At 40.4% G+C, this 20,879-nt stretch overlaps 1 protein-coding gene across 1 annotated transcript in view; it reads left to right on the top strand.

Moving 5' to 3' along the window:
- The window catches only part of LOC126100453 (transmembrane protein 145-like), a 146,766-nt gene that overhangs the window by 78,957 nt on the left and 46,930 nt on the right, over positions 1 to 20,879 (top strand). The window contains exons 7-8 of the mRNA XM_049911059.1: positions 12,656 to 12,805; positions 19,165 to 19,337. Coding sequence (XP_049767016.1) covers positions 12,656 to 12,805; positions 19,165 to 19,337 — 323 coding nt within the window. The remainder of the gene's footprint in view (positions 1 to 12,655; positions 12,806 to 19,164; positions 19,338 to 20,879) is intronic.

Below are 20,879 nucleotides of genomic sequence, written 5' to 3'. Positions count from 1 at the left end.
AGAGTTATTGTCTTTCAGGTGGGAGGAAGACATTAGTAGCTTAGTTTCTTCAGACAGTGATGCCAGAGAGCATGATCTTGATCTTAGAGATGGGATACAGGATATTATTTTCATAGAGTAAAATTATCTTTCACAAAGAGAGCGTTAAGTACAACATAGGCTTGTATGGTATAATTATACAGGACCAGAATGGTGGGCAGCCAGGGATTACAATTTTTATGCTAGATTCATGAAAAGCAATTAAACAAATGATAGTAAGAAATATAGACATTTATTGTTCACAGATTAACTCAACATCAAAATTTTCATGTTTATGCAGATAACATAATGTAGACAAACACATGCACATTTGCTTGCACATTAAAAAGGAATACTATTCATAATAACAATGCCTTGTACTATACTAACAATATATGAAACTGTTGCAGTACTGAGATCCTAGAATGTTTGGTATCATGTTATTTACACATGTGTACAATATATCGCCAAAATAAATACAAATAGTTTGTGGGAATTGGTTTCAGGAAAGTCCTTTGTGGAATAATGGAAAGAGTAAAGGTAAACATTCAGCATGTAGTTGAGGCAATGAACAATTCACAAGCACACAAACAAGACAGAAACTGTCACTGAACTTCCAGACAATGTTCTTCCTCTGAGCTAAGAGACTAACAATAAAATGTAAACAAATACACATATACAGTTTAACATGACACTCCATGTGTAGGTTTCTGTGAGCAACTGCAAAGGATTCCCTATTCCTTTAAGCTCAGCACCCACTGCAGGTAATACCAAGCTACACTATGCATACAGTACACAAGCACAGCTACAGTGATATGGTTTGAGTCCTGTACTGTATCATCAAATTGTGTCAGGTACAGCCAAACTGTTGCTGATCATAAACTTGACAACCCTATTGCTGCATTAAACATGAGTGCCTAATTGCTGAATAGGGTACAAACTACAGCTGCTTCAATATTAATGCTTATGACATTTAAATCCCACTCTAACCCCTCCTGTATAAGTTTCTGTACATGGTAAACGTGGGAAATGTGTCCCCAGTATATCTACCATTCCATCAGTTTCCTGGTGGAAACATCCAGTAGTCCCTATTCTTTTCCCATTTTCTTTTCCTCAAATTTACCCTCTCCTCTCCAGGTGTGATACTGTTCTCCACTTTGCCACTGCTCCTCCCTCTTTCTTTTTTTCTTAATGTTGTCAGAATTAATGCACCTTCTGCCACATCTTGCCTTTTCCTCTTTCATAATAATTCCCGTTTTCTGTGTGTGTGTGTGTGTGTGTGTGCGCACATGCGAATGCACACTCATGCGCGTGTGTGTGGCGTGCGCATTTGCGTGCACATCTGGGAGGGAGTTTGTGCTTTGTAAGGTGTGAAAACCAAAAGTTAAGGTAATTACCTTATCTGGTTACCCTCCATTCAGAGGCTGTTGCATGCAGCAATTGTTATTTTTATTTGTAAATAATAGATTTCAGTTATAATCCTTTGGAATTTTTATTGGCAGATCTAGATTTCAGCTAGAAACTAGCCATTCTGTATGCACTATCATTTTCGATCAATGCATGTATTGCCTGTTGATCAGGCTTCATCCACAGTTCATTGAATACTCAATTCAATGAACTGTGGATGAAGCCCGACCAACATGCATTACATGCATACCAGTTTTGCATTACATGCATTGATAAAAAATGATAGTGCATTGAGAATGGCTAGTTTCTAGCTGAAATCTAGATCTGCCAATAAAAATTCCAAAGGATGGCTGATAGCTGAAATCTATTATTTACATATTACCATATCTGTATACCAGGTGTACCGGTATGAAATGAGCATTTTTGTTGTTGTGAAAATGAAACATTATTTTGAATTGAAAAGTAAAAACATTTTATTCAAAGTACTGACCATTGTTTCTATACATTTTGACCACCTTTGTGGCAATTTGTGGATACCATGCCAATAGAAATGTTTGTCTTTTGAAGCAAACCAATCAGACACCCAATTTTCGACTTCTTTGTTGGAATCGAAGTGTTCCTCAGCCAATGCGTGTCCCATTGATGAAAACAAATAGTAGTCAGAAGGGGCCAAGTCTGGTGAATACGGCGGGTGGGGTAGCAGCACCCCGACAAGTGTTTTGATTGTATCCTGAACCAGTTTTGCTTTGTGTGCAGGTGCATTGTCATGCAAAAAAAAAAAAAAAAATACTTTGCCATGTCTTCTGGCCCATTCTGGTCTTTTTTTGATCCATGCATAGTTCAAATTGATTATTTGTTGTCTGTAGCAATTAGTATTCACAGTTTCACTGGGTTTTAGAAGCTCATGATACACCACACCTTTCTGATCCCACCAAACACAGAGCATTGTCTTCTTGATGAATCAATCTGGTTTTGCAGTCAATGTTGATGGTTGTCCCAGATTAACCCATGATTTTTCCCATTTATGATTCTTAAAATAAATCCATATTTCATCACAGTAACAATTCAATACAAAATTGATTTTCTTTCATGTCTTTGAAGCAAAATTTGACAAATGGTTTTACAGTTTTCCATCTGTCTTTCATTCAGTTCATGTGGCACATTTTCCACACTTTTGGATCTTTCCCATAGCTTTCAAACGGTCAGAAATTGTTTGTTGTGCAACATTTAGCATTGCTGCCATTTTCTTCTGATGCAAAGTATCATCGTCATCCAATATTGCTTGCAATTCAGAGTCTTTGAACTTTTTTGGTGGTCTTCCACGTTCTTCATTTCTTACATAAAAATCATTATTTCTGAACCATTGAAACCATATTTTGCATGTTGCTTCTGATAGAGCATGATCACCAAATGCCTCGACAAGCATTCGATGCGACTCTACAGCACTTTTTTTCAAATGAAAACAAAAAATTAATGCTTTCCGCAAATCATCACTTTCTGGTACAAAATTTGACATTGTTAACATGATGAAAACATATGATGGTGTTTGTTCCATGACTTGATGTATATTAAATGTCTTTGACAGATGTCATACAAAAAAAAAAAAAAAAAAAGAATTAAGGCTCATTCACAACAAATGTTCCCTATCGACACATTTGTATCTTAATGCTCATTTCATACTGGTACACCTGGTACTGCCTTATCTACCACCTATCAACCCACCATTCACCTACAGGTGAGTGGCTGCCTTTCGTCAGTGATGTTTCTTGTTACCATCAAGGAATTTCAATTATCCTTTTATGTTACAAAAATGTTTTGCTCCAATTCACAGGCAGATACTAACTAGGAAAATTAAGATCCACAGAAATGATTCAGTAATCCCATGTGCACAATTGTTGTGAACTACACTGAAGAGCCAAAGAAACTAGAACACCTGCCTAATATCATGTAGGGCTCCCACGAGTACGCAGAAGTGCTGCAACATGATGTGGCATGGACTCAACTAATGTCTGAAGTACTGCTGCAGGGAACTGACACCATGAATCCTGCAGGGATGTCCATAAATCCATGAGTATGAGGGGTTGGAGATCTCTTCTGAACAGCACATTGCAATCCATCCCAGATGTTCTCAATAATGTTCATGTCTGGGGAGTTTGGTGGATATCAGAAGTGTTTAAACTCAGAAGACTGTTCCTGGAGCCATTCTGTAGCAATTATGGATGTGTGGGGTGTCGCATTGACCTGCTGGAATTGCCCAAGTCAGTCAGAATGCACAATGGACATGAATGGATGCAAGTGAACAGACAGGATGCTTATGTGCATGTCAACTGTCAGAGTCGTATCTAGACATACCAGGGGTCCCATAGCACTCCAACTGCACACACCCCAGACCATTACAGAGCATCCACCAGCTGAACAGTCCCCTGCTGACATCCAGGGTCCATGGATTCATGAGGTTTTCTCCATACCCGTGCATGTCCATCCACTCAATACAATTTGAAACGAGACTCATCTGATCAGGCAACATGTTTCCAGTCATCAACAGTCCAATGTTGATGTTGACAGGCCAAGGTGAGGTGTAGAGCTTAGTGTCCTGCAGTCATCAAGTGTGGGCCTTCAACTCCGAAAGCCCATATTGATGATGTTTCATTGAATGGTTTGAACACTGACACTTGTTGATGGTCCAGCATCAAAATATGCAGCAATTTGTGGAAGGGTTTGTACTTCTGCCACATTGAATGATTCTCTTCAGTCATCATTGGTCCTGTTCTTGCAGGATCTTTTTCCAGCAGCAGCAATGTCCTGGATCTGATGTTTTACTAGATTACTGATATTCATGGTACACTCAAAAAATGGTCGTACGGGAAAATCCCCACTTCATCGCTATATCAGAGATGCTGTGTCCAATTACTCATATGGTGACCATAATATCACATTTAAACTTGCTTAAATCTTGATAACCTGCCATTAGAGCAGCAGTAACCAATCTATCAACTATGCCAGACACTTGTTGTCTTATATAGGCATTGCTGACTGCAGTGCCGTATTCTGCCTGTTTACAGGTCTATGAATTTGAATATACATGCCTATACCAATTTCTTTGGTGCTTTAGTGTATTTCAGATGGTCTTTTCCTCATCTACAAATGTATTTTATTATGGTGGAAATAATGTACATACTGAATGAAATTTCCATCCTTCCATTACATAGATAATTGTTTACCACAGATAGGTATCAAGTAATTACATAACAACAAAAATAATCAATTTTTGACAATGGTATAGATAAAAGCTTACATTAGTAAAACCTTTATTTTATATGTGTATTCTCCCGCTGCCCCTTGGTGACTAGATTTTTTAACCTATCCAGTTACATTATACTGTCAAGTAATTACATAGGTGTGAAGAAATAGTGACAACTACTTAGCAGAAAAAATTTCTAATCAGGTGGCTGAGCCCAACCTTCAGGACTTCTCAGACAACATTATCATACTATTTGACAATAAGGATAGATTTTTTGTGTTAAACAGTTTCAAAGGAATACTTTTCTTTGCTATGGCATGTATTTCTTCACTTTGCAACTGGACACACTCCATATTTTTAAGAGATTGTATATCAAGATATTTACTAGCACAAAAATGCTCCTGTCACATTCTTTAAAAAAATGTCACAAAAATGTTGGGAACCAGCTTCTGCTTTCCTAACTAAAAATTTTGGCATGCAAACATATTCACACTGAAACTTCCTGGCACCTTAAAACTGTATACTAGACTAAGACTTGAACTTAGGTCCTTTACCTTCACAGGAAAGTGCTCTGCTGACTGAACTACCAAAGTATGAATCACGACCCATCCTCACAGCTTTACTTCCACTAGTACCTCATCTCCTACTTTCCAAACTGAATTCTGGATATTCACTCTCTTTCAACACAGGGCATTTTAAATCCCTTTACCCAGGCCCTCTTTATAGTTAAACATTCATTCTCAACATCTCCCTCTCACTACCTCAGCCTGTACATGTATGTCTCACTTCCACTGTCTCCTGTTTCTCCCACTGAGTTACAGTATATCCCACTGCCACACTCTCCTCCCTCATTTATACTGTCTCCTTTTGTCCTCCTTTCCTTCTTACTGTCTCCACCATACTGCAGCAACTCAAAAACTGTGCAGGTCCAACTTATTTTTCTGCTGTGTTCCTTCCCCATGAACCATGGACCTTGCCATCAGTGGGGAGGCTTGCGTGCCTCAGCATTACAGATAGCCACACCATATGTGCAACCACAACGGAGGCCAGGTTGAAAGGCCAGACAAACGTGTGGTTCCTGAAGGGGGGCAGCAGCCTTTTCAGTGGTTGCAGGGGCAACAGTCTGGATGATTGACTGATCTGGCCTTGTAACACTAACCAAAACGCCTTTCTGTGCTGGTACTGTGAATGGCTGAAAGCGAGGGGAAACTACAGCTATAATTTTTCCCAAGGGCATGCAGCTTTACTGTATGGTTAAATGATGACGGTCTCCTCTTGGGTAAAATATTCTGGAGGTAAAATAGTCCCCCATTCGGATCTCCGGGCGGGGACTACTCAGGATGACAAGGTTATCAGGAGAAAGAAAACTGATGTTCTGCAGATCGGAGCATGGAATGTTAGATCATTTAATCAGGCAGATAGGTTACAAAATTTAAAACAGGAAATGGATAGGTAAAAGTTAGATATAGTGGGAATTAGTGAAGTTCGGTGGCAGGAGGAACAAGACTTTTGGTCAGGTGAATACAGGTTTATAAATACAAAATCAAATAAGGGTAACGCAGGAGTAGGTTTAATAATGAATAGTAAAATAGGAATGCGGGTAAGCTAGTACAAACAGCATAGTGAACGCATTATTGTGGCCAAGATAGATTCGAAGCGCACACCTACCACAGTAGTACAAGTTTGTATGCCAACTAGCTCAGCAGTTGATGAAGAGATTGATGAAATGTATGATGAGATAAAAGAAATTATTCAGACAGTGAAGGGAGACAAAAATTTAATATTCACGCATGACTAGAACTTGTTAGTAGGAAAAGGAAGAGAAGGAAATGTAATAGGTGAATATGGAATGGAAGTAAGGAATTAAAGAAGAAGCTGCCTGGTAGAATTTTGCACTGAGCATAACTTGATCATAGCTAACACCTGGTTCAGTAATCATAAAAGAAGGTTGTATACATGGAATAAGCCTGGAGATACTGGAAGGTCTCAGATAGATTATATAGTGGTAAGACAGCGAATCAGGAACCAGGTTTTAAATTGTAAGACATTTCCAGGGGCAGATGTGGACTCTGACCACAATCTATTGGTTATGGACTGTAGATTAAAACTGAAGAAACTGCAAAAAGGTGGGAATTTGAGGAGATGGGACCTGGTTAAACTGAAAGAACCAGAGGTTGTAGAGAGCTTCAGGGAGAGCATTAGGGAACGATTGACAAGAATGGGGGAAAGAAATATAGTAGAGGAAGAATGGGTAGCTTTGAGAGATGAAATAGTGAAGGTAGCAGAGGATCAAGTAGGTAAAAAGACAAGGGCTAATAGAAATCCTTTTGTGACAGAAGAGATATTGAATTTAATTGATGAAAGGAGAAAATATAAAAATGCAGCACATGAAGCAAGCAAAAAGGAATACAAATGTCTCAAAAATGAGATTGACAGGAAGTGCAAAATGGCTTAGCAGGGTTGGCTAGAGGACAAATGTAAGGATGTAGAGGTGACTATCACTAGAGGTAAGATAGATACTGCCTATAGGACAGTTAAAGAGACCTTTGGAGAAAAGAGATCCACTTGCATGAAAACGTCCGCCGCTCGTGGTCTCGCGGTAGCTTTCTCGCTTCCCGAGCACGGGGTCCCGGGTTCGATTCCCGGCGGGGTCAGGGATTTTCACCTGCCTCCAGATGACTGGGTGTTTGTGTTGTCCTCATCATTTCATCATCATCCAGGAAAGTGGCGAAATTGGACTGAGCAAAGGTTGGGAAATTGTACAGGCGCTGATAACCACGCAGTTGAGCGCCCCACAAACCAAACATCATCATCACTTGCATGAATATCAAGGGCTCAAATGGAAACCCAGTTATAAGCACAGAAGGGAAAGCAGAAAGGTGGAAGGAGTATATAGAGGGTCTATACAGGGGCAATGTGCTTGAGGACAACATTATAGAAATGGAAGAGTATGTAGATGAAGATGAAATAGGAGATATGATACTGCATGAAGAGTTTGACAGAGCACTTAAAGACCTGAGTTGAAACAAGGCTCCGGGAGTAGACAACATTACATTATAACTACTGACAGCCTTGGGAGAGCCAGGCCTAACAAAACTCCACCATCTAGTAAGCAAAATGCATTAGACAGGTGAAATACCCTCAGACTTCAAGAAGAATATAATAATTCCAATCCCAAAGAAAGCTGGTGTTGACAGATGTGAAAATTACCAAACTATCAATTTACTAAGCCATGGCTGCAAAATACTAACACGAATTCTTTACAGGAGAATGGAAAAACTGGTAGAAGCCAACCTCGGGGAAGATCAGTTTGGATTCCGTAGAAATGTTGGGACACGTGAGGCAATACTGACCTTATGACTTATCTTAGGAAATAGATTAAGGAAAGGCAAACCTATGTTTCTAACACTTGTAGATTCACAGAAAGCTTTTGACAATGTTGACTGGAATACTCTCTTTCAAATTCTGAAGGTGGCAGGGGTAAGATACAGGGAGCGAAAGGCTGTTTACAATTTGTACAGAAACCAGATGGCAGTTATAAGAGTTGAGGGGGATTAAAGGAAGCAGTAGTTGGGAAGGGATTGAGACAGAGTTGTAGTCTATCCATAATGTCATTCAATGTGTATATTGAGCAAGCAGTGAAGGAAACAAAAGAAAAATTTTGAGTTGGAATTAAAATCCATGGAGAAGAAATAAAAACTTTGAGGTTCGCCGATGACATTGTAATTCTGTCAGAGACAGCAAAGGGCCTGGAAGAGCAGCTGAACAGTATGGACAGTGTCTTGAAAGGAGGATATAAGATGAACATCAACAAAAGCAAAACGAGGATAATGGAATGTAGTTGAATTATATTGGGTGATGCTGCGGGAATTAGATTAGGATATGAGATGCTTAAAGTAGTAAATGAGTTTTGCTATTTGGGGAGAAAATAACTGATTGTGGTTGAAGTAGAGAGGATATAAAATGTAGACTGGCAATGACAAGGAAAGTTTCTGAATAAGATAAATTTGTTGAGATTGAGTACAGATTTAAGTGTCAGGAAGTCGTTTCTGAAAGTATTTGTATGGAGTGTAGCCATGTATGGAAGTGAAACGTTGACAATAAATAGCTGAGACAAGAAGAGAATAGAAGCTTCTGAAATGTGGTGCAACAGAAGAATGCAGAAGATTAGATGGGTAGATCACATAACCAATGAGGAGATATTGAATAGAATTGGAGAGAAGAGAAATTTGTGGCACAACTTGACTAGAAGAAGGGATCGGTTGGTAGGGCATATTCTGAGGCATCAAGGGATCACCAATTTAGTATTGGAGGGCAGTGTGGAGGGTAAAAATCTTAGAGGGAGACCAAGAGAATAATACACTAAACAGATTCAGAAGGATGTAGGTTGCAATAGGTACTGGGAGATGAAGAAGCTTGCACAGGACAGAGTAGCATGGAGAGCTGCATCAAACCAGTCTCTGGACTGAAGACCACAACAACAACAACCCATGTGCTTAAAAGTTTGGTCCAGAAGCCCCCCCCCCCCCTCCCGCCCCTAACTACACGTTACAGTTCACTAGTCTGCGAGGAGTGGTCCAAATGCCCCAAGCCTGTGTACAATTTCCACTCACCTCTCTTTTGCACTTCCTCTGTCTCTGCAGACTTTTGATTCCACTACCACTGTGTCTATCTTCACCCACCTCTCTTTCTCTTTTATTGCCATTGTCTCTCACTGACCATCAATATCTCATCTGTCTTCAGTTCCCACTACTTTTTTCACCCATCTCTCTTTCTCTTTCACTGCCACTTTCTCTCTCCTACCATCTCTCTCTTCTGTCTGTTCTTTTTTGTTCCACTGGTACTGTCTCCTCCCTCTCCCACTATCAATGTCTCTATGCTACTCTCTTTCAATGCAAAAAAGTGCAAATGTCTTCAAATGCCAAAATTATTGTTAAGTAGTGGAATGAGGATTGAGGCAGCTGGTGCCCAATTTTTTTTTTTGACACATTCTTTTAGAGAGGAACATATTCCACTCTCCTTCAACACTAGAAAGTGCAAATCTGCTCACAAGCCAAAATTTTTGGTTAGGAATGGAATGAGGATTGAAGCAACTGATTCCCCACTTTTCTGTCACATTCTTCTAAAGAGGAACATATTCATGTTTACTGTTCCCTGACAGGAGCATTTTTCAACTGTTTCCCTTCTTTTTATTGCTACCACAGTGTGTGTTGCTTATATAGAATTAATTATATGGGTCATTAAAGTTTTGAAAGTTTATTTGTATACTTCAACCCATTTATATACTTTAAATTAATTGTGTGAAGTACCCATTGTGTAGAGACAAAACACTCATGTGACAGAAGTCATGGGATACCTCCTAATATTGTGTCAGACCTCCTTTTGCCTTTTGCAGGGCAGCAGCTTGATGTGGCTTGGCCTAAACAAGTTGTTGGAAGAAATACTGCAGAAATACTGAACTGTGCTGGCTCTATAGCCATCCATAATAACAAAAGTATTGCTGGTACAGAATTTTGTGCATGTGACCTCTTGATTATGGATCATAAATGTTCAATGGGATTCATGTCTGCCAATTTGGGTGGCCAAATCATTTACTCAAATTGTCCAGAATGTTCTTCAAACCAGTCACAAATAGAATGAGATTTTCACTCTGCAGTAGAGTGTGCACTGATATGAAACTTCCTGGCAAATTAAAACTGTGTGCTGTACCGAGACTCGAATTCAGGACCTTTGCCTTTCACAGGCAACTGCTCTACCAACTGAGATACTCAAGCATGACTGTCCTCACAGCTTTACTTCCACCAGTACATCGTCTCCTACTTTCCAGACTTCACAGAAGCTCTCCTGCAACCTTGCAAAACCAGCCTGGGGGCTGTGGCTAAGCCATGTCTCCGCAATATCCTTTCTTGCAGGTGTGCTAGTTCTGTAAGGTTTACAGGAGGGCTTCTGTGAAGTTTGGTAAGTAGGAGACAAGGTACTGGCAGAAGTAAAGCTGTGAGGATGGGGCATGAGCCATGCTTGGGTAGCTCAGTGGTAGAGCACTTGCCCGCGAAAGGCAAAGGTCCTGATTCTAATCTTGGTCCGGCACACAGTTTTAATCTGCCAGGAAGTTTCAGTCACAAATAGTTGTAACCTGGTGACATGATGCATTGTCATTCATAAATATTCCAACATTGTTTTGGAACATGAAGTCCATGAATGGCTGCAAACTGTCTCCAGCAAGCTGAACATAACCATTTCCACTCAATGATTAGCTCAGATGGACCAGAGGAACCAATCCATTCCATGTAAACACAGCCCACGCCATTATGAAGCCACCACCAGCTTCCATAGTGCCTTCTTGACAAGTTGGTTCTATGGCTTCATGTGGCCTGTACCACACCTGACAAGACCATCAGCTCTTACCAACTAAAATAGGGACTCATCTGACCAGGCCATGATTTTCTAGTTGTCTAGGTCCAACCAATATTGTCTCAAGCCCAGGAGAGACACTGCGGGCAATGTTGTGCTGTTAGCAAAGGCGCTCACATTGGTCATCTGGTGCCATTGCTCATTAACACCAAATTTCACAACACTATCCTAACGGATACATTCATTATACATCCCACATTGTTTTCTGCAGTTATTTCATATAGTGTTGCTTGTCTGTAGCCCCTGACAACTCTACTCAAATGCAGCTGTTCTCAGCTATTAAGTGAAGACCATTGGCCACTGCATTGTCTACGGTAAGAGGTAATGTGTGAAATTTGGTATTCTTGGGACACTCTTGACACTGTGGATCCTGGAGTATTAAAATTCCTAATGATTTCTATAATGGAGTGTTGCATGTGCCTACCTCCAGCTACCATTCCACATTCAAAGTATGTCAATATGCATCTTGCAGCCAGTGCACTGCCCTTTTATACCTTGTGTATGTGATACTACTGCTATCTGTGTATGCAGATATCACTGTCCCAAGACTTGTTTCACCTCAGTTTAAAGTTTTATTGGTGAAGAAATTGAACCTCTGGATCTCGGCTATAGATAGTGACAGTAAAAAAATTTCAAGATTCCATGAGAACGTCATTTTCAAAACAAATGGTAAAAATTTCAATGATGTGCCATGAATGGGAATTATAGGAGTGGTCATACCCCCAATTGGACTTTTGGTACTCAAAAATCAGGTCTATCTTGATAGTGAATACATATTTTCAGAAATGTGAAAATGGTTTTTCTAAATGAACTTTTAAAAACCATATAAATAAAATTTCATCCAATTGCTGTGGTGAGTTGCTTAGATAATTGCAGCTTGTGGTGCAAAAATGGCTAAAAACAGGTTTTTGTGGTTTTCTGCATGGATGCAGTAATTTTGAATGTATGGATCTCTGTAATATATATTGCTGTAAAAAACTGATGTTGCTGGAGAACATCATCTTAAGAACATAGAGTAAAAATCTTGATTGTCTGCCATTAATGGGAATTATGGAAGTAACCATCGTCAGTATTAGTACTTTCCATATTAAAAAATCATGGTTTTTGGGCTTTTCTCAGGAACTTTCCATGAACAAATAATGCTTCCTAAGGTCCATTCTAGACCATATCTAGTGGAAAATAACCAGCCAGTTTACTCAATTTGCCTCAACTGGAAGAAGTGTGTAGTGTTTAAATTATGACCAGGTGCTGTAGGGTTGCTACAGGATACTCATTCTTCTGATAGCTATGTAAAAGGTCACTAGGGAAAGGGCTATCCAAAACTATTGATTCCTTATCTCTGTAATCAATAGCACCCCAGTAATGATGCCCAAAAAATTCCGTTTACGTGCATGGCTTTTTGGAATATATGAGTATTAGTACTGTCCACTGTCATGGGTAGACTGATATAAGATGTAAAGATAAAATGCACAATCTAGAATTAATAAATTTGATAATGTAATAATTATTTATTGAATGAGTAGATGTTTTACTTGATGTGGGCAGAGCTTACTCACATTTCTACTCATTTGTTTACAGTGCGACTGAAATCCCGAAAATTGTACCATTCTACCTACAAACTGTTTTATGCATCAGTGGTCCTCCAATTGTTTGGGATAACATTCCTAATGTGTGCATATGCACAATATGGTTTACATGGTATAAACTGTCCAGGAATGAAAACCATAGGTAATGTATGCTATTTAATATCTTCATAAATTATATGTTCTCATAACTTTTGCTAGTGTTATTTACTTTTATTACTACACTCAGTTAAGACCATGTTTTCAGTTGTACAGTCCAATAATTTCTTTTTCTGTCTACTATCCTAGATCTCTATTTAAGCCAACTGACAATTTTTGGTAGCAAAAAGAATGAAGGATAACAGTAATGATGAAAGGAGCACACAATAATGCAGTAGATTGTAGTTAACACTAAGCATTGTCACAAATAAGAAACTTGTGAATAGTATGCATTTCATAGAGTAAAAATCTGCCACAGCTTGGCACAGATAATTAGTGTTTTCAATTAGTTGACCCCCTGAAGATGTACCATGTCAGATGCAGAGTTCCTGAAGACAAAATTATAAAAATCTCCTAATTGTAGTTGTGAAAATGGATATACATAATATCACCTACAGAGGGTGCTGCAGATGCAGAACAGAGCAGAGAATCAGCATTCGAGATGACAGCTTACTTACCTCACATTCCACTAGAATATGCAGAGTACTGAGGAAACATCAGGCTAAAGTGATCCTTCATCATCCGTTTAAAACTTTGTTGCCTCTCGGATTGATAAAATGTGAATTAGCTCTACATGAGGCAGAACTTTACAGTGTGCTGTATGAATGTGGGAAGTCTTATACAGGATACACAGCATGCACCATTTATGAAAGTATTTTGGAGTGCCATCAGCATACCTGCCTGTTTTAAGTGAGAAAATCTGCTGTTGTAGAACAGTGCATTTCTTCAGGTCATTTGTGAATTATAATAAGGCAGTAAATCTGTTGCATGTATCCTATATCCAGTACTTCATCACCAAAGCATCAGGATGTACCCTCTTATATCAAATGCAAACAATATTAAACAATGGAAAATCCAGGATGAAATGTAACAATATTATGAGAAGGAAAGTTGCTACGCACCATGTAGTGGAGATGCTGAGTCACAGATTGGCACAACAAAGAGATTTTCATACTTACAGCCAATGGCTTTTGTCAACAATAGACACATTTACGTGCACATACACACTCACGCAAACACAACTCACACACACAACTGCAGTTTCAGGCAACTGAAACCACACTGCGAGCAGCAGCACCAGTGCACGATGGAAGTGGTGACTGGGTGGGGTAAAGGAGGAGACTGGGGTATGGAGGGAGGTGGATAGTATGGTGGGGATGGCAGACAGTCAAGTGCTGCAGGTTGGGCGGCGGGCAGGAGAAAGGTGCTGAGGAGGGGAGAGAGAAATAGAGAGAATTTAATAAAATAAATAAAAAAATAGCAAAAAAGACTGGGTGTGGTGGTGGAATGACGGCTGCGTAGTGCTGGAATGGGAGCAGGGAAGGGGCTGGATGGGTGAGGACAGCGACTAATGAAGGTTGCTACTCCCAATCCCTTACCTCATGGCTCCTACTCCTCTAATAGACCTGGATGCAAGACCTGTCCCATACATCCTCCCATCACCACCTACTCCAGTCCAGTCACTAACATCACCCATCCCATCAAAGGCAGGGCTACCCGTGAAACCAGTCATGTAGTCTACAAGCTAAGCTGCAACCACTGTGCTGGATTCTATGTTGCCATGACAACCAACAAGCTGTCTGTCCACATGAATAGCCACCAACAGACTGTGGCCCGGAAACAGGTGGACCTCCCTGTTGCTGAACTTGCTGCCAAACATGGTATCCTTCATTTCAGTGACTGCTTCACAGCCTGTGCCATATGGATCCTTCCCACCAATACCAGCTTTTTTGAATTGTGACTCAACCTTCATTAGTCGCTGTTCTTACCCATCCAGCCCCTTCTCTGCTCCCATTCCAGCACTACACAGCCATTATTCCATGACCACACCTGGTATTTTTTTCACTTACTTAATTTTTTAAATGTATTTCTCTCTATGTGCCTCCTTTTCCGCTATTCCCCCCCCTCCCCACTTCTCCCCTGCCCAACACCCAACCTGCAGCACTTCCTGTCCACCATCCCCACCATACTATATTTTGTATCCCACCGGGAAGGCGGTGCGTGGGTCTGCTCCTGAAAACTGATAAAGAAGCTTAATGAAAGGAAGCAGGTAGGAGCAGGTGAGGTAAAGCACATCAGTACTGCAATAAAGGTAAAAGAGGTTCTGACTGGTGCATGAATATATATAAATGTATACATAACTTTGTACAGATGAGCACGTAGGTGTGCAGCCAAAGTCCAGATAAGAAAGTCTCAATAGCAAGCTAAGCTAAAGTGATGGTTCTCGGCTGCCTGCTCTTCATGAACTGGGCAAAAGTGGAGCGGTGCTCGAAGTGCTGCTCAGCATTGGCTAGAGGGTGCTGGTAACCAGCTACAATGGGGCGGTCGGGCTGGTTACCAAGCCCCCACAGAACGTATCTCTGCCTACGTAGATCAACACCTTCAACCCATTACATGCAGTCTCCCATCCTTCATCAAAGACACCAACCACTTTCTCGAACGCCTGGAATCCTTACCCTATCCGTTACCCCCAGAAACCATCCTTGTAACCATTGATGCCACTTCCTTATACACAAATATCCCGCACGTCCAGGGCCTCGCTGCGATGGAGCACTTCCTTTCACGCCGATCACCTGCCACCCTACCTAAAACCTCTTTCCTCATTACCTTAGCCAGCTTCATCCTGACCCACAACTTCTTCACTTTTGAAAACCAGACATACCAACAATTAAAGGGAACAGCCATGGGTACCAGGATGGCCCCCTCGTACACCAACCTATTCATGGGTCGCTTAGAGGAAGCCTTCTTGGTTACCCAGGCCTGCCAACCCAAAGTTTGGTACAGATTTATTGATGACATCTTCATGATCTGGACTCACAGTGAAGAAGAACTCCAGAATTTCCTCTCCAACCTCAACTCCTTTGGTTCCATCAGATTCACCTGGTCCTACTCCAAATCCCATGCCACTTTCCTTGATGTTGACCTTCACCTGTCCAATGGCCAGCTTCACACGTCCGTCCACATCAAACCCACCAACAAGCAACAGTACCTCCATTACGACAGCTGCCACCCATTCCACATCAAACGGTCCCTTCCCTACAGCCTAGGTCTTCGTGGCAAACGAATCTGCTCCAGTCCGGAATCCCTGAAGCATTACACCAACAACCTGACAACAGCTTTCGCATCCCGCAACTACCCTCCCGACCTGGTACAGAAGCAAATAACCAGAGCCACTTCCTCATCCTCTCAAACCCAGAACCTCCCACAGAAGAACCACAAAAGTGCCCCACTTGTGACAGGATACTTTCCGGAACTGGATCAGATTCTGAATGTGGCTCTCTAGCAGGGATACGACTTCCTCAAATCCTGCCCTGAAATGAGATCCATTCTTCATGAAATCCTCCCCACTCCACCAAGAGTGTCTTTCCGCCGTCCACCTAACCTTTGTAACCTCTTAGTTCATCCCTATGAAATCCCCAAACCACCTTCCCTACCCTCTGGCTCCTACCATTGTAACTGCCCTCGGTGTAAAACCTGTCCCATGCACCCTCCCACCACCACCTACTCCAGTCCTGTAACCCGGAAGGTGTACACAATCAAAGGCAGAGCCACGTGTGAAAGCACCCACGTGATCTACCAACTGACCTGCCTACACTGTGATGCATTCTATGTGGGAATGACCAGCAACAAACTGTCCATTCGCATGAATGGACACAGGCAGACAGTGTTTGTTGGTAATGAGGATCACCCTGTGGCTAAACATGCCTTGGTGCACGACCAGCACATCTTGGCGCAATGTTACATCGTCCGGGTTATCTGGATACTTCCTACTAACACCAACCTATCCGAACTCCGGAGATGGGAACTTGCTCTTCAATATATCCTCTCTTCCCGTTATCCACCAAGCCTCAATCTCCGCTAATTTCAAGTTGCCGCCACTCATACCTCACCTGTCATTCAACAACATCTTTGCCTCTGCACTTCTGCCTCGACTGACATCTCTGCCCAAACTCTTTGTCTCTAAATATGTCTGCTTGTGTCTGTATATGTGTGGATGGATATGTGTGTGTGTGCGAGTGTATACCCGTCCTTTTTTCCCCCTAAGGTAAGTCTTTCCGCTCCCGGGACTGGAATGACTCCTTCCCTCTCCCTTAAAACCCACATCCTTTCATCTTTCCCTCTCCTTCCCTCTTTCCTGATGAGGCAACAGTTTGTTGCGAAAGCTTGAATTTTGTGTGTATGTTTGTGTTTGTTTGTGTGTCTGTCGACCTGCCAGCACTTTCATTTGGTAAGTCACATCATTTTTGTTTTTAGGTGTATACATAATTTTGTACAGATGAGCACATAGGTGTGCAGCAAAAGTTCAGATGAGAAAGTCTCAATAGCAAGCTAAGCTAAAGTGATGGTTCTTGGCTGTTTGCTCTTCATGAACTGGGTAAAAGTGGAGAGGTGCTCGTAGAGCTGCACAGCATCAGTCAGAGGGCACTGTGTTTGGCAAAGATCTTCTGGTCTCATAGTGCCAACCTATGCTTTGGCATTGGAACTATCGATACCACATTATCCCTCCCCCTCCCCACCCCAGCCGCCTCCTTTCACCCATCCAGTCACCACTCCCATCATGCACTGGTGCTGCTGAGTTGTGTTTCTGTGTGTGTGTGTGTGTGTGTGTGTGTGTGTGTGTGTGTGTGTGTGTCTATTGTTGACAAAGGCCATTGGTCGAAAGCATTAAGTGTGAAAATCTTTTTGTTGTGCCTATCTGTGACTCAGCATCTCCACTATATTGTGAGTAGCAACCTTCGTTCTCATAATATTGTTACAAACAGTATTAAGAGAGAACAACTTAGTATATACTGTCTAACTGAAAAAAAGAGCAAAGATGCATATAACGGACATAATATATCAAAAGAATGGGGAAGATAGATTAGTTAAACAAGTAATACATTATAAACCAATAGGAAACAGAGCTGTAGGTTGACTAAGGAACAGATGGCTTCAGTGAAGACAGGACAGGTTGTCAGCCTATTCTAGACAGTAAAGAAGAAGAAGAGGAAGAAGATGAAAAAGAGATCAGTAGAAATTTGACTGTCAGGAGACCTAATGGCTTATGATGGTGGTTATCTCTTGGATTCCACATGGTATCATGCCATTAAGCAACTCTTTTTCTCTATACAAAGGGTGTTTTTTTACTATTTCAATGGACAAGCATGGTCAGTCTGACACCAAAAGCTGAACTTAGGAAGGAGGGCGCTTGAATAACCTACATTTTACAGTAAATGCACATGCACTCATGTAAGATCTGCTCAGCAACTTGTGAGTACACTATACATGTACTGATTCAAGTTTAAATACAAAGGCTCAGTGTACTGTTCATGTATGAATATGACCAGAAGAATCTCAGCAGAAAACATATGGCAGCAGTTGTGAACATCTGGCAATTTTATGCAACACATCACATCCATTTCAGTTCTCCTCTCACTGTGACACATATCAGTTACTTTGATGGTAAACAGTTGCTAAATATGCAAGCAAACTGAAAATGAATGCTGATACCAAGAATGTATATCTTAAACTACTCCTGACCCTTCCCTATTCTCTTTTAAAAACTACAGCAATGGAACAACAGTGAACAAACCCATCTGAACTACAAGAGTAGGACCTCTCCCTACATCTCACCCTCCGTTCTCACAATCTCCCTGGATGAAACTGCAACTACTTTGTCTGCGAGCACCCTTTTCCTTAGTCACATAACCCTTCACTGCACTGCTCTTTCCTTTCATAACTTTTCCATGCCAATCCTCCCTCCTCTGGGCATTGGACTTTGATCTTACCCTTGTCTCTTTCTCACATTCTTCTGTGTGAGGTTTGTGACTGTTTACTGCTTTAATTCACATTTTGTCACTGACACTAACAGCCATGTGTGTCTCCATCACATTCCTGCTGCTATAATCCTTTCCACTGGCCTCCTCCCCCTTTTGAACTGTTTCTCCAGACCTTCATTCAAAAACAGTCAGTTTGATCAGTGAACGAACCTGTTATCCACCTGTAATTCATCATATTACATTTTAATACTCATCTGTATCTATATGTCTACAATTCCTGTCATGCTCAAATTTAAGTAATTGATTTCTACAACCCTCTGGAAATAAAAATATTAATTCCTATAATCTTTCCAAGCTTAAAAAATATCTCCAGAAATTCTTTATCTTTTTTTCTTTTTGCATAAAATGGCAAAATGAGTGGAACTGCTAAGAAATGGCTAGTTGATGTGCCAACATGCACTTATATCTACTTCAAAGTGATTACAAAACTGAAAATTAATAAATCTTGAAGTCTAATATTGTATTTTTTTCTTTTCCATAAAAACAGGTCAGATGCTGGAGATAGCTAGTGAAGTGGTGTTCCTCCTCCTCCTTCTACTCATTGCGAAAGGGTTCACAATCACTCGTGCAAGACTGAGACTCCCTGGAGCTGTAAAATTGACAATCTTCATGAGTGTTTATGTTGTTGCCTCAATTGTGCTTTTTGTTTACAAATTACTGGTAAATATTTAACACACTTTATTTATATTAGTCTGTCTTAATTTTTTCTTTTTGTGTATGAGTATTAAGTACTTATTTTTGTGCCTCCATGTGTTGGGTATACCTCACTCCCCCAATTCAATATGCAACTGAGGTTACAGTAATTGACAGCACTGCTATTCATAACATTCTTATACTCACATCAACAACACTAAGTTACATTGTAAGTCTTCATATCACTATGTCCAAATGCTGATGCTTAATACCACAGCCTGTAACACTGATAATCATAATAAGTTGAAAATACTGAGGATAACAAATGAAAACATAAATTTATGAATTATTTTTGAAACAAACTGGAAAAACATACACAATATTTTGAATAAAGGAAAGAGTATAATGTATTCTGAAAGATAATCTTACAGATCTTATTACAGTTGTAGTACCAATAGGTTAAATGCTTGTAAACCCTTGGTTCAAAAGAACATCATAATATCATGCAAAGTCCCAAACAGATTACATCTGACGTTAAGAAACCATGATGATTACAGAATTAAATGACACAATAACTTTATGTCACCAGAATCAAAATATGTGCATGCTAAAAACATTCAACAACCAAGGTCACATAAATATTTCTTTAATTAAAACAACTAGTTTAACAGACTTTTCTGTGATCTTTGAGTCTTAAAAAATCTTTTTGTTATGAAATGTGTTCATTTTATGCTGGACCTTATGCCAAGTTGCTAAACAGATAAAAATCAGCACATTATAAAAGATTTGTCATAACTAAAATATTTGAAAATATAAAGCACCCTGTGCAAATGGCCAACAGGGATGAATGTGCGAATGCGTTATCTTGATGCAAGAGCCATGAATTTTCTTACCATATTTCAGGCCATTTCCTTGTTACATTTTCTTGCAGGCATTGCAACACATCCTGGTAGTACCATCAATTAACTTCTTGCCCCTGTGGCATGAATTCATGATCAACTAATCCTTCAAAGTCAAAGAAAACAATCAGCATGATCTCAACATCATAACCATAGACCCATATCTCCACACCAGTTATGATTCTCTTAAGGACCATCTCCTTCTCATTTGCATAATCCAAAAGCTCTTCACAGATTTTGCAAGGAAGGTCTTTCTGGTCTTGACTCATGGGACAAAAGTGGTAGCAATGTGATGCATTCCAAGATGCTGTTTCAGGATTTCATGACTTGATCCAACTGAAATGTTATACATTCCTCTGCAATCTCTCAGACAATCAGTCTTTGATTGGCATGCACAATTTCATTGACATCCCTGGCATAAGCATTACCAATAGATGAGAAAGGGCATCCTGAACAAGGGTCATCTTTAACTTCTGTCCAGCCATTTTTAAACCAGGTGAACCATTTGTAACACCAAGTATGTCTTAAGCATTCATCACAGTAGGCTTCGTGGATCATTTTGCATGTCTCTGTAAAGGTTTTCTTGAGTTTCACACAAAATTTAGTGCAGACACATTGCTCCTCTAACTCTGCGATCTTGAAATTTGCAAACTTTGCAGCACATTGGTCT

Source organism: Schistocerca cancellata, chromosome 9, assembly GCF_023864275.1.
Source record: "Schistocerca cancellata isolate TAMUIC-IGC-003103 chromosome 9, iqSchCanc2.1, whole genome shotgun sequence".
Classification (NCBI taxonomy): Eukaryota; Metazoa; Arthropoda; class Insecta; order Orthoptera; family Acrididae; genus Schistocerca; species Schistocerca cancellata.
This window is presented reverse-complemented; position numbering and strand designations above follow the sequence as displayed.